Here is a 14,052-nt window from a genome sequence, read left to right as displayed (position 1 = left end):
GAATTCACCGATAAAAAGTTGACTTATCGATAGAGCGCTTTGGAAATAAGCTTATACGGCATGCGCTATGAGTAATTCGTTGCCAACTTTCTCATTTAAACGTTGTATATGCCTTACTACTATTAGTTCAATCCCTGCATTTTTATAAATAAAAAAGAATTATTAAAAACTACTTCATTCATACAGCAATCATAATTGTGATTGTATATAAGTTTAAAACTTGGTAAAATTTAGTTTAATTGTGACAATTCAATTTGAAATCTTTGGCAAACAATACATTAGCGTAAACAGAAACATAACTGAAATAACAAATTTGTGATTTTTTAATGAAAAATGTACTATACTATTAACGAAAAATAAAACTTCTTATATAGGTACATTGAAAATTAAAAAAAATTGTTAATGTATATTAATAATTAATAGTTTCTCGCCTCAATGAGATTTCGTCCGTCGTCGTAAAATTGACGTTGCATCATGCATGCGTTGGCAATTCCGTGTCGCGTTCGAGTGATTTAGTGTTTAGCCTCTCACTCTCGCGTTCCTCCGTTCGTCTGCCGTCGTTCTCCTCGTGCCTGTTTGCGTGGTGTGTCGTCGTCAGTCGTCGTTGTCGTCGTCGTCGTCGACAACTTGCGACAAATGTTCTTTCGTTGAATTTTCGATATAGCATCTCCCTTCATATACTCCGTATTACGAGCTTTTTTTATTACCTTTAAGAATGTCGGCCGCCGATGAAGTTTTCGAAAGTTGGGAGGAAATGGAAGAATCAGGGGTAAGTTGTCTGATACCAAGCGCACTAGTCAGCTGCGAATTTCGGACCACGGATTTATCAGATGGTTTAACAATAAATATCACCATCGGGCTTACTTTGACTTAACCTTACAAGCACACACGTTCCCCACCACATCCATATAGAGAGAATTTTTCCAAGTTGAATAGACATTTGATCGTTTATTCCATCGTATGGCTAAGAAAAGAATTTTCAATTACATCATTAACCTGGTACTAAAATACCAAAGAATCCATTTTTTTCTAAAGTTATTTTTTGATATCGCTATTTTCCTTGTTACTAACCATTGCTTTCTCCTTGTCTTAATTTCATTAATTTTCATCTTTTTGTACGCTTTAGACTCTCGATAAAAAACTCCAAGCTCTTGAGGTTAATCCAGCTGATGGAATTGGTGATGAGTCAAGGAGGTAGGCTACTTGTAAAAAGTGCATTGTAAATAGTGAACTGGTTATAACATAAGAAATCCTTCCAGTAAAAATAATTCAAATACAAGAATTATCATTTTGGGAGATGAAACGATGAGATCACAGTATCCACCAAAGCCTACAGTGAAAATACTAAAAAGGCCAGACAGAAATTCTCCAGGTGATGGAATATTAATAAATGGTGATAAGCCAAAACAGCCAATCAAGTCTTTGAAACAGGTTTGCTTTTACTTTACTTACTTAACCTTAGTTGGAGGTCAATAAACAATAATAAAGTTTATGACCTTTTAATCAACTCAAATCATAATCTCTCTGAGTAATATTAATATTCTGATTAGAGAGAACAAGAATATGCTGAGGCAAGAAAAAGGATTTTAGGAGAAGAAAAAAGTCCTGAAGAAAAAATAATATCTGAAATTAATAGGATACAAGGAAAAACTTTAATAGCTAGTGGAAGTAATTTACCCATAAATATAACAAGATTGCCAACTGGGCCAGATGGAACTAAAGGATTTAATGTACGCAGGTAGCATGTCTGAAAATCCAAGATTATTACTACTTATCGAGTTGACCTTTTCTCTCACCTCTATACTGATAAGAGGGGGAGAAGGCTGAGGCCAAAAGCAGTAAATTGCTACCAATATCCTGATTCGTACAGGACACCATTTCTCTATTCCAAGGAGAAATGCTATAATTACTGCTTTCCATGAAAGTGTGTTCATAGAGGGAAAGCACAGAAATGACGATGTCTTTATACAACTTGAGTCAGAAATAACCATGACTGTATAATGCTGCTTAATATTATTGTAACAGTTTTATTTTATTGAGTTACAGAATTATACATAATAAAAGAACTTTTATTTTATCATATACTAGATTTCAAAATAATTTGTTGGTGTATCCTACTATAGCTCTAATGTTACAATAGTTAGGGTCAAGGAATCAATTGTTGTGACATCATAGAGTATTATTAAAAATTGCATTTTATTTAAAAAATCTGAACATAGTGAATATCAAAGTAATTAACAATTCATTTAATTGATGATGACATTAGCTTCATAGCCAAAAATATTTTCAACTATTCTTATATTACTATTTGAAATATCACAGAAACTGTGCATTCATCTTTTTTATTCCTTTCCACAATAAAACAGTGTTAAAAAAATAAAACAATGTTTACTTTTCTTATAAAAACAACTTAACTCTGTTTTCACAATTTAAATTGCTTTGTTTCAAACTAGTTAGCTTAACTAGTTCAAAATTTTTATGCAATATTCATAAAATTTTTAAATATTACAAATTAAAATAATTGATTGATGAATATCTTTGATCAATAATCTTTGACCTTATTGAAAGAACCAATTATTTTTTATCAATACTTGTAGCATTTATTAATGATACAAATATTTATTAAAAACAAAAGTTTAAAGTGCCTGTAATAAATATAAAGGGTACTCCCCACACTCTAAAATTATAATTAAAACTAATTAAGCATAAATTTTCTATGAAGTCTAAAATTATTGGAACAGAAAAAATGAATCAAATTAGTCCAAATTCACTTCAGAGCAGTTAATAATGAAAAATTTAATTTTGATAACATGGATGTAATTTATATAGTTCTTTGTTTCCAAAACTTGTATTGCATTGTTCACAATAACATTTCAATTCACTTTGAGATAAAATCATTGACAGTTCTTTATTAAAGACTGTTCGTTTGCTATTCAAATTCAACTGCCTACTATTTTTCTTTTTCCATGATCTTGTTTTGTGATGGTTATTCTTTATTTTCATCTTTCTTTGTTTACTTCTTAAATTTTTCAAAAAAGTATTATCTCTGACTGTTAATTTCTTGTTTGTAGCATGTTTCGAACGATCTTTTTTTTGTTTTGCAGAATTATTTGACCTGCTGTCTTGAGAATTTACAGAATTTGTAGTAGTTATATGCTGTTTAATTTGAATTTTTGGATAATCCACATTACATGAATAGTCATTTTCTAATTTAATAACTGAACAGAAAGGGAACCTATCATTTGATTGCAATGTATTTTCTTGCACTGAATGTACTGAGGATTCATCATTTTTAACTGTATTTATTTCTTCCTGTTTTATTTTTGTCTCTACAATACTCAACTCATTATTTGAAAATTGTATATTACTACTAGTTAAACATTCTTCATTTAAATTAACATCAGATTGCAAATTATATTTATCACATTTATCTGTTTTGACATTTTTCTTAGGGCTATTTTCTCCTTTTTGTGATTTTTTTGAAAGTGGGCTATTTGAGGTTTCTTTAAGCTTTTCATTTTTTTTATTTTGACTTGCTTCGGCCCAAAAGCTTTTTCCATGTTGATTTTCTTTTTTATATAAGTTCTTCTTTTTGAGCTGTAGTTCTTTAACTCTTTTATAAAATAGTTTTAGATTTTGTTGAGTTCTTAAAGATTTTACTGCATCATCAACTTTTTCAAGTTTTATAATTGGACTGGGATGATTTGCATTACCTGGTGTTATTCGGATATTTGCAGGCTTTACCAATGATAAATCAATATCATCTAGTTTATTTTTTATATTGTTTTTCAAATTGGTTGTTGTGACTTTCTTTTTTGGTCCAATGTAATCTATTGAACCTTTTCTTGGTCTCAAAGCTCGATTTAATTTTTCTGATTTTAAAACATCATCATCAATATCCAGTGTAACAAAAGCTTCACTATCATTGTTTGTAGTTTTTTGCAAAGAATTTATTTGATTGGATTTACTATCTTTCATTAAATTAACTTTATGATTTACACACATAGGTTCGATTAAGACACATGGTTCATTTCCAATTATTTGAAAATTATGAGCTTTATTTTCAGACACTGAATTTGAATGGAATTTTATCGATTTTAGAGACGTTTTATTTATTTTGATACTCTTATTATCGCACATACATTTGCATTGTGCACAAGGCAATGTTAAATTAGAATTAGATTCATATTGAAGAATACTTGCAGGAAAAATAACTGAACTTCCACCAAATTTACCACAAGCATTTTGAGAACCAGTAGAATCATTATCTAAAGGCTCAGTCTTAATTTTGAATTTATTCATTTTTACCATAGGGATAGAATTATTTTCCTCAACATCTTCTTTACTCATCCAAGATAGTTGACTTTTTAATTCCCTGTCCGTTTTGGCACATTCTACATAAAAATTGAAAAATTCTTCCAATTTGTAACTGCAACGGTGGCACATTTGTTTCGGTAGTAAATCCATTTCATGTACCTACAAAGGAATGAATAACAAAAGTATTTATAATAATATACAACAAGCAAACATGAAGTTTATGAATACTCAAAGCAAGCATTCATGAATACTCAAAGTGCTCATAAAATAACTTTCCTCAGTTAAACAATATAAAGATAAAAAACTAAAAACTATTTTAGGAATGACTCAAAAAACAGTAAAGATACAAATATAAAATGGAAATTATGGCAATTATAAAATAAAATCATTAAAAAGTAAAACAAGGAAACTAACCAAAATGGGCAGGATAGCGTTGATTTTCCGCACATGACTTTCATTCTTGTCAAAAATGTCAACAGAAATGCCGGACTGTTTGCCACACAATCGACACATACGACTCTTCTCCAGAGTCTCCATATTTATCTGTGGTCAGCGAAATTTTCCCTGGTGATTCTTGATGATTATCAACTAGACTGATTGAAATATTGCTGCTACTGCGTTGATAAAAATTCACTGATTTTCCAATTTTGATGCCGATTCGATTTCAGCTTGGAAAGACTGACGGAACCTCGTATTTTTGGCGCCAATTGAGATACAATGTACTACCATCGAATGTATAGATATTAGGCGTCAGATAATTTTTAACGAGTTAATACTAATAATGCAGCCTATGAGCACGATGGTGAACAGTCCTTGGCGCCAAAATCAATCGCATAAGGAGCTACTATTCATCGAGTTTTTGTACATTGTTACGCTGTACATTTGACATAAAAAGGCATTGAACATAAATATTGAAGACTAATAATTATACTAACAATGATGGAACGAAAGCCATACACTCAAGCTATAGAGAATTCTGTCGAGGAAACAAAAGCTCTCCAACGAATAAAGTAATTGCTACACTGTGCACAATGCCTGCTTTATTTTTTTATTTTTCACTGGTTCGATGTTTCATTAATTGTGTAGCCAAGCCATGACTAAGCTAACGCTCATACGTTTTCAACGTGTTGATATAAAGAGTGGGGCCTTTGCTAACTATCTCCGCCTTGAAACTTGACGAGCTGAACCAAGCGTAATATTGAGGACGAGCGACGTTGCGGCTCTCCTTAGTTTTCGTTTGCTGCTACTGTATGAACGGTTCGATGAGGAAGGCAATAAGGAAAAGTCAGGCCACGGCGCGAGAAATGCTCGTTCTGTCTTTCTCACGCGCGCGCCAGAGTTCACGAGAATTCCACTTCTTTTTTTTTCTACTTCTTTCTCTTTCCCCTCCGTGCAGCAACAGCAGTGGAGGCCAGCCGAACGAGAAAAGGTAAACGAGGCACGCACACACGCGCACGCTATATATTCACCACTGCGTTGCGGATCTGCCGCTGCTGGCTGCTACCCTGCTGATGCTTGACAATCATGGCTGATGGCGCCGCGGTCATCTTTGAGAATGGTGGCTATATTGTGATTGGTGGTCACCTGATAACATGGCCGCCCAGTAGGTCATTATTATTATATATATAAGAAGCTGATTTGTTCTTTGGTTACAATTTCAAATTCTGAAACATTGTAACAGTTTCAGATATAGAAACTAAGACTAAGACTGTCTAATTTTTTGTAATTTATTATCTCAAAACACATTATTTTAAAATTTGAAAAAATAAATTAAATGTATAATTTGCTTACGTTGAAAAAATTCCATAACTAAAAAATTTTTGTTTGAACATTTGACAATCAGAATTTAACATTATAGTTGGAAAATTCATCAGCTCCCTATGTATAATGAAAAACAGTAATATATTATTGATATTATAGATAACAATACAACAAACAACATGCATTTGTTGGCGGCCATATTTTCTAGAACACCAATTCTAAGTTCGAATCCGGATCCGGTCCCAGCCACTTGAAAGTTCAGAGTCGGGTCATCAGCATTTTTGAGAATCCAATCTTTTTCCCCTAAAAACAAAATTGTATAGTCGTGGCGTCTCTAGATATTCTCTATACCCATGACCGTCGGTTGATTTGGTTCCACGCTTCCTGCACGTTCCGCTTTGTGTTAACATTTTCAAACTGAGCATTTGCTACCCTGCTGAAAATGTTCCATTGAGATCGATTGAAAATCAATCAATATTAATAGTTTTTAATAAACTCTTATGAGCTTAATTGACATACAAAATTTTTGGTGATTGAAAGTTAACCACAATTACAATTGTATTTAATGTCTATTATAATGAATAATAAATTTCGGAATTATAATTCCATTCAATTTATTTCTAATGTAAATTTCAACAAATTAAATTTAATTAATTTTAGTTAACTGATTTAAATAAAATTTAATCATTATTAATAAGCTTTGTCATTCAATCACCTTTAATAATCATGTTTGATAAATTAATTTAATTTAATTTAATAGATTTCTTCTGTAAGTTCTAATCAATGAAGTTTAATAAAATTGAATGAATCGAATTTAACGAAATATAATCAATATGAATAATCATTGTCATCGAATATATTTTAATAATCATCATTAATAATAATCTCCAAGAATATAATAAGAAGGTAAAAGCAAATAAATTACTCATTTTGTCTAAGGAAATTAATAAATTATATTCATTGAATTTCAAATGTGTTTGGTAATGTACATAAGTACCGTGCATTTTGCGAACATCGACAATCAATGCTTTAGTTGAAACATTATAGATATTGAAACAACGATTTTATTATCTTCGTTCTCAGATTTAATTTTTTTAATGTGTGAAATTCCAAAAAAAGGAAGGTCTAAGAATACTTTGACAATACATAATTCCAAAAAACATACAGTATTATTATCTATAATATTTAACATTCTTCCAAAGTTACCGTCATTTAGAAGAACAATAGTGTCGTCTATTTTTTTCACTCGAGTATAATGTGTGCTATGATACACAGCTCAATTGTAAATACATTTTTTTAAAACTGTGCACCATCCTAAACCATTAATTTCTTTCAATATGCCATTACCACATAAAACTCCATCTTCGACTTGTCTAAATGATGCAGTAAATATAGGAGGATTAAACAAATGTGTACAAAAGTGTATTGTTTCTTTGTTAGTTGTAAAATCTCTCAAATTTCCCATTTTTAAATGTAATGTTTATAAATGTTTCCTACATATTTACTTGATTGATAACTTAATAGCAGAATATTTTTTTCCAACCGAATCCTAAAATCCAAACATATTCTTTTCATAATTAACGATCTACAATGATAAAAAATACATTAGGTACCAGTGTCTTACTTGCAAATTATTACAAGAACTCCCTAAAACTTGATGCATCAAAGTTGCATGGAAGTCAATAGCCAGGGCATTCCGATGATGATTTTTTTATTCTCGTGTCCCACACATAAACTAATGCTCCATTATAGAAAAACAGAATTCTTAAGAAGTACTATTTGCAGACTCAGATTTTCATGAAGCAAATGAAGCTTTACTGGCACTCACCCTTGCAGTCACCAGATTATGAGTGTCTTTTTTTATTCATCCTTGATGGATGTTTCTTGCAGAAGACCTCTTGTCCAGATTGATTCATTTAATATAAATAAAATATATCTTCATAATGAACTAATGTCTTATCTGATTTAGGTCTTATCCCAGTGGAAATTTTGGACGATTTATCGAAGACAACTCGTACCTTAGTGGTTTCGCTGAATTCTTTGATCACAGCGTGATGTAGAAGGTAATACCCGTCATCTACCTCTTCACAGAAAGTCATTGTTCAGAACGACAAAGAAATAACCGAGCGGGTAAAAGGCAGATGATCGCATATGGCGAACATACCTGCCGACGGGCCGTTGCTAGACACGTGGAGAAAATGAGTAGTCCAGTCGTCTTTCACATTTTAACATTTGGTTTTATTGTTTTCGGCTCTTTGCCACCGCCCGATGATCTTAATTGCCCTGATCTCGAAGCGAGTTATTATGCGACATCTGTAAACCGTTCGAAAGTGAGATATTTACGACCGAATCGGGTGACAGAATGAGTGTGTTTAGCAATAATTTGCGGTGTAATAAATGATGTTCATTAGCTTAATTTTATGCGTAGTTTTGTAAGCCGCGTGTTTGAGAAAATGAAAATTCAAACGTAGTTGTCAAAAGAAAGTTTTTTATCGAAATGATTAAGCAATTTGTAGACGTAATGCAGCAATAATACTCGAGGTGCCGTTTGTTCTTTCTTTCCCTCTCAGATACCTTCTATGTGTGCGTGGGCGCATACGTGCGGACCCATGGCCACTACGCCATTAATAAAGATCGGAAGACAAGGTTTTCCGAGGCTGTCACTCCCGAAAGGGGGTTTAACCTTGGGTGATTTCACATGCGGATCGGAGAGCCACGGGGGCGTCGAGGCCGATTGGCATGGAGAAGAGTTAGGAGAGGGGGATGCAAACGGGCACGTTAGTAGCACGCGATTTTCTGAAAAGCCACGCCTCTCGAGTCCCAAACGAAAAATCGAGTGGGAGGAGGAGGGCTGAGGGCCAATAAAGAAAGGGGTTCTCGAGCTCTCGAGCAGGTAAGTCGTCTTTGCACGCGTGCGAAAGTTTGTATTTGCGTCTGAGTTTTGTATTTGTTTTTCGCGTCGTTTTATCGCCTTAGTTAGTGTTAGACTTCGGATGTTTCTTGATTAAAATTTGTTTCAAATAAATTTCGATGATAAGTTATTTCGAACATTACTTATTCCCATTTCTCATTCCGAACAGTCATGTAACCTAATATGATATATTCCTCCATCACCTTGGAGTACTCCACCTTTAACGAATGATCCCTTTTGAATCCAGAGAATAAAAACGTTTGAGAGCTTGAGATTTTGATTCGCCAAGATGAAATTTTGAATCTCGGAAAGGTAAACGGACTACATAACGACCAAAAGGATCCGGTTTGGTATGGGACATGTAATGCTGCTCACAATTAGCGATTTACCGTCTAACCGGTCTGACTATACCGTCAAACTATCTATGCCGTTCATAGCATATATGTGAAAAAAAATTACACAATCAATGGTATAGGCCATGGATTTTGCTTGGGATTTGGCGTATACAGGTGAGCCTGTCCGGCCTGCAATTGTTTATTGCAGTTTTACACTAACAATTTGAAGTTTGAGAAGAAAACGTTATATACGTTTTTGTCATATTTTTTCCATGGCATAGTTAGTTTAGTGCTGTCTCATGCTGTTTTGGCATGGACCTTAATGGGTTAATTCAGCCAGGTAAAAGGTATTTATGGTAAGACTTCAAGAGTGTTTGACCTAACTTGGTGGCATTGAAACCACTTTTGACTAATTTTCTGTAAATTGGTTCAATAAATACAATATAAGGACCAGAAATTTATTTAAAATGAGTATTCATTGATACAGAGTAGTCTTTTGATTTGGCATAATGTAAGTCTGGAGAGGATTAAGAATTGGACTCAGATGATTGAGTGAAAAAGAGAATGAAATCTTGAGAGATGGATATGCTGAAAAGAATTAAGCTGTTGGTTATGAGTAGTAGGCAAAAGCTTATTAGAAAGAGGAGTAAATGATGAAGTTATAGTTTGCGAATGAGTTCCATTATTATTAGCTAATTCTTCTGCTGTATCTATTTCTGCACTTTCTTAAATTTTTTATAGATTACCAGGTACATTAGAATGCATTTTTTGACACTTTATTTTTTTTTGGACACTGGGAAGTTGGAGAAGCTTGAGTCGTAATTCCGTTGCGCTTTTTGTTTATTTTAAACGTCAGTTGAGAACAGTCATTAGAATAGGATTCTGTGGAAAGATTGGAAAAAATATTTGGAAAGCAAGCTTGGTAGCTGAGGTCACCAAAATAATGTTAGATTTAGATGACAGGTTAGGTTCACTGGATTATATGGGATTATTACTGATTTATGAGTAAGAAGTTAAAGCGAAGAAAAGATTAAGTGAGATGAGTAGATATGAGAAATGACAGGAGTAGTAAAGATAAAAAAATGAGTAAATTGATATGTTTATTAAAATCACGCAAACCTGTTCTTTACTACAACTTTCGGTCACTAATGCTGAATTTGACTGTTCGCGTTCGAAATAAATTGCTTTTCCTGCCGCTAATCGAAATCCGCTATCGGTGTAAGCGTCTGCTTTCGCGGCTGGCAACGAGCTTGACGATGAATGCTGCCAGCTGACGGCGACGGCTGATCGAGCGGCAAGGGCGCCACAACCCCCTACTCTAACCAATAAAACGAAAGCTTAACTTTTAATGGCCTTATTTGTAGCAAGCACATGTTTTTGCAGTTGGGCTTCGCAAGTGCTGCACCTGCGATGTTTGTATGTATGTATGTATGTACACCCAACGTGGGTTGAATCGCGACCCCCCCAGTTAGGTTGGTATGAGAATTCCGTCGTTGCATCGGAACGAAGAAACCGCGGGAAAATTCAAAAATAAAAATTCGTTTTAAGATACGATAAAAAGTTAAAACGTTACTAATTTGTTTTTAGGTTTAAAATTAATTGTTTGCCGAACAATGAATTTAGATGCATGATTATTTGATTTTAGGTTTTAATTATATAATTTAAATTGTATCGCGTGAATTGACTCGCGACCCCCCAAGTTAGGTTAGTAGAGTGCTACTTTCAGTCGGTAACGGTGGTTTTCAGATCGGCCATAGTATAACGCTCGTTCTTAAATTATATAATTAAAACCTAAAATCAAATAATCATGCATCTAAATTCATTGTTCGGCAAACAATTAATTTTAAACCTAAAAACAAATTAGTAACGTTTTAGCTTTTTATCGTATCTTAAAACGAATTTTCATTTTTGAATTTTCCCGCGGTTTCTTCGTTCCGATGCAACGACGGAATTCTCATACCAACCTAACTGGGGGGGTCGCGATTCAACCCACGTTGGGTGTACATATATATGTTATGTATGTAATACTTACATACACTACTCAGTCATCAATTTGTGACCCGCGAAGTTCAAAATATCAATGATTTTCGACGATTGAGCATCGATGGCATTAATTCTAGCTAGTTGTGCGGTACAACTTACTAAAATAATTCCTTGATCTAACCTCGTTTGGTGTCATCGATGCTCAATCATCTCGAATCTCAAATTAATGTCCGAGGAGTGTATATGTATATGAACTTCATTCAATGAAGTGCGCGACGTGCATACGTGTGTGCAGCTATGTATTCTACGCGGACACACAATGCATCATAGTATGGATTGCAGCCAGTGCACCGCAATTGCGTATACTTTAATGACAGACAGTCGCGCGCCAGCAGTGTATAGTAGTAGAGCGGTAGGCAGCTATAACAGCATCAACATTAAAATGAGACAGACCCGCCGACTGAATTTATCTTATCAATCATAATCTTCATTATCTTGTTTAGTGATGGTCGCCTCGTCAGATATCAATTGAACTCACACCTCCACGATATACGCTTTGCTTCGACCAGTAAAATTTATTTTTTTTAACGTTTTCTTAACAAACGAGTTATTTTTTTATATACATAAAAAAAACGATTGTATAATCTACACCGAATCAATGGTTCACAAAGTCCTTGTGCCCGAGGCCGATTACACTTTGTTAGCTGGAAAGCACAAGTGAGTTGACAAGTTTTTGTCTTTTAAAGAACTGGAAAAATGTTCATCTAAACTTATTTTCATTTGTTTATATAATTTTTTTAGTTTTTTCCAACTTCTTTTACATACAAATTATATTTGAAATGTACTTTTTTAAAGTACCAGAACAAATGTTTTTTAGTAAATAATTTTCACTTTTTAATTATTTATAGAAATAAATTATATTTCAAAACAACTTCTTTATACAGATTTTCCTGCTGCAACATTGTTGTTGTTTGTTTAATATTTTTCCTTGGGTTTACTTCTATTGGGCTTTTGGCTTACAATTTTTTCAAAACTGCTATTGCAGAGGAAAAATTAGTTAATCATGTCAAAGTTCCATCTTGGATGCATTGGCTATGGAATTATAATGTTACAAATTCTAGTACTTTTACATCTACCATAAAACCAATCGAAGAGTAAGTTAAATCACTGTTTCAATACATATTCCTAAAACTTATTTCTAGCCACCTATTTTCTCTTTTTCAGACACTTTGTTGTTTGCTATTATACCAGTAATAAAGAATCTGGACAACTAGAACTAAATAATATTGATCCTAATCTCTGTACCCACATTATTATAGGATTTGCCTCAGTTGTTAATTGTACTATTGTTTTGAACAATGAGGTGTCAATTCATCAACAAGTAATAGAATTGAAGAAAATTCAACCTAAATTAAAAGTAATGGTTAGTGTAGGAGGATCTGACAATGACTCTGACTTCCCCAAGATGGTGCTTAATCATACCAACAGAAAAACGTAAATGTTGTCTTTGATTCTGATAACTGAGTTGTAAATGTTTCTATTAATTGAAAAATTGTTCGTTTTTCAGGTTTATTAGGTCAGTTTTGAATATGACTAAAACCTTCAAATTAGATGGGTTGGATTTAGATTGGGAATTTCCAGCTTGGGCAAACAAAGCTGATCATCAGAAGCTTCATTTTCTACAGCTGGTTTATGAATTAAGAAAAGATTTCAACCGTAGTGGAGAACAATTACTACTCTCTGCTGCAGTAGCAGCACCTCAAGCTATAATTGACCAAAGCTATCAGATGCCAGAATTGGGACAGTGAGTTCTATTATTTTAATTATGATGAAAATTTACATTTAAATTTTCTGAATAACATAACATAACGCTTTCTACCAGGCATATTGACTTCGTAAATTTGATGTCTTATGACTACCATTTTTATGTGTGGTATTATCCAGTGACCGATTTGAATTCGCCATTATATCCGCGATCTTTGGAAACCGGCTACCTGACGTCTTTGAATGTAAACTTTTCAGCAAATTATTGGGTATTCAAAGGAATGCCAAGAGAAAAGATCGTTATTGGAATTCCACTTTATGGACATTCTTACAAATTATATAATCCGTCTAATCATAAGTTGCAAGCACCTGCGAGTGGTTTTGGTGATACAGGGCAACAGGGATTTGTAAAATATCCAGATATATGCAAATTCTTGAAAAATGGAGCTGTAAAAGTCTCTGTAAATGATAGTCATGTACCATATGCTTATAAAAATAACGAATGGATTTCATATGATGATGTATCTAGTGTTACTTATAAGGTGACTATATATATTATACTAAGCTTATAAAAATATGAATGAAACTCATTCACTTACACAATGGATTAATATTTTTAGGCAAAGTGGATCAGAGACAATGGCTTTAAAGGTGCTATGGTATTTTCTTTGAATACTGATGATTGGAACTCAACGTGCACACCAAATCACAAATTTCCTTTGACAACTGCTGTCAAAAAAGTTTTCATGTCAAAACCAAAAAAATTGTAATGTTTTTTGTATTTTTTTTAAAGACTGGTACTGTAAGTTGTAAATAAAGTATTTATAAATTACAAATTGGTTTTAAATGAAAATAAGCAAAGTAAAGCACAAAAAGCAGCTTAGTTAACTGATTATTTATTTACTATTCATTTCTTGCATGTAATTTCTGTAAGACGTTCAATGCAAGATTTTAGAATGTGTACAATTTACTTACAAAAAT

At 33.1% G+C, this 14,052-nt stretch overlaps 3 protein-coding genes and 1 long non-coding RNA gene across 7 annotated transcripts; 2 read left to right on the top strand and 2 right to left on the bottom strand.

Moving 5' to 3' along the window:
• The first annotated feature begins 533 nt into the window (after positions 1 to 533).
• On the top strand, positions 534 to 2,152 carry LOC131665963 (SUZ domain-containing protein 1). Its single transcript, XM_058938257.1, has 4 exons — positions 534 to 769; positions 1,127 to 1,194; positions 1,260 to 1,431; positions 1,551 to 2,152. The coding sequence occupies exons 1-4, from the start codon at positions 716 to 718 to the stop codon at positions 1,740 to 1,742; spliced, it is 486 nt and encodes a 161-aa protein (XP_058794240.1). The 5' UTR covers positions 534 to 715; the 3' UTR covers positions 1,743 to 2,152.
• Positions 2,153 to 2,337: 185 nt separating this feature from the next.
• On the bottom strand, positions 2,338 to 5,840 carry LOC131665958 (uncharacterized protein PF3D7_0207100-like). Its single transcript, XM_058938252.1, has 2 exons — positions 4,732 to 5,840; positions 2,338 to 4,476 (listed from the first exon to the last, which is right to left on the bottom strand). The coding sequence occupies exons 1-2, from the start codon at positions 4,852 to 4,854 to the stop codon at positions 2,797 to 2,799; spliced, it is 1,803 nt and encodes a 600-aa protein (XP_058794235.1). The 5' UTR covers positions 4,855 to 5,840; the 3' UTR covers positions 2,338 to 2,796.
• A 1,222-nt stretch (positions 5,841 to 7,062) lies between these two features.
• Positions 7,063 to 10,631, bottom strand: LOC131665964 (uncharacterized). 3 transcript variants are annotated; one of them, XR_009302055.1, is made up of 5 exons: positions 10,444 to 10,631; positions 8,243 to 8,391; positions 7,907 to 8,161; positions 7,703 to 7,819; positions 7,063 to 7,627 (listed from the first exon to the last, which is right to left on the bottom strand). It is a non-coding gene; the product is annotated as an uncharacterized LOC131665964 (long non-coding RNA). The 3 variants fall into 3 exon arrangements; XR_009302056.1 differs by having other exon boundaries at positions 7,703 to 7,813; XR_009302054.1 differs by having other exon boundaries at positions 7,703 to 8,161.
• An 892-nt stretch (positions 10,632 to 11,523) lies between these two features.
• Positions 11,524 to 13,995, top strand: LOC131665960 (chitinase-3-like protein 2). 2 transcript variants are annotated; one of them, XM_058938255.1, is made up of 7 exons: positions 11,524 to 11,719; positions 11,811 to 12,024; positions 12,252 to 12,461; positions 12,532 to 12,801; positions 12,875 to 13,111; positions 13,190 to 13,613; positions 13,692 to 13,995. In XM_058938255.1, the coding sequence occupies exons 2-7, from the start codon at positions 11,966 to 11,968 to the stop codon at positions 13,839 to 13,841; spliced, it is 1,350 nt and encodes a 449-aa protein (XP_058794238.1). In that variant the 5' UTR covers positions 11,524 to 11,719; positions 11,811 to 11,965; the 3' UTR covers positions 13,842 to 13,995. The 2 variants fall into 2 exon arrangements, with proteins under 2 accessions (XP_058794238.1, XP_058794237.1); XM_058938254.1 differs by having other exon boundaries at positions 11,524 to 12,024.
• Positions 13,996 to 14,052: the final 57 nt, after the last annotated feature.

Source organism: Phymastichus coffea, unplaced genomic scaffold, assembly GCF_024137745.1.
Source record: "Phymastichus coffea isolate CEN01 unplaced genomic scaffold, Cenicafe_Pcof_1.1 PCOF00055, whole genome shotgun sequence".
In the NCBI taxonomy this organism is placed as follows: domain Eukaryota; kingdom Metazoa; phylum Arthropoda; class Insecta; order Hymenoptera; family Eulophidae; genus Phymastichus; species Phymastichus coffea.
Note: the sequence above shows the minus strand (reverse complement) of the source record. Positions and strands in the feature narration are given on the sequence as shown.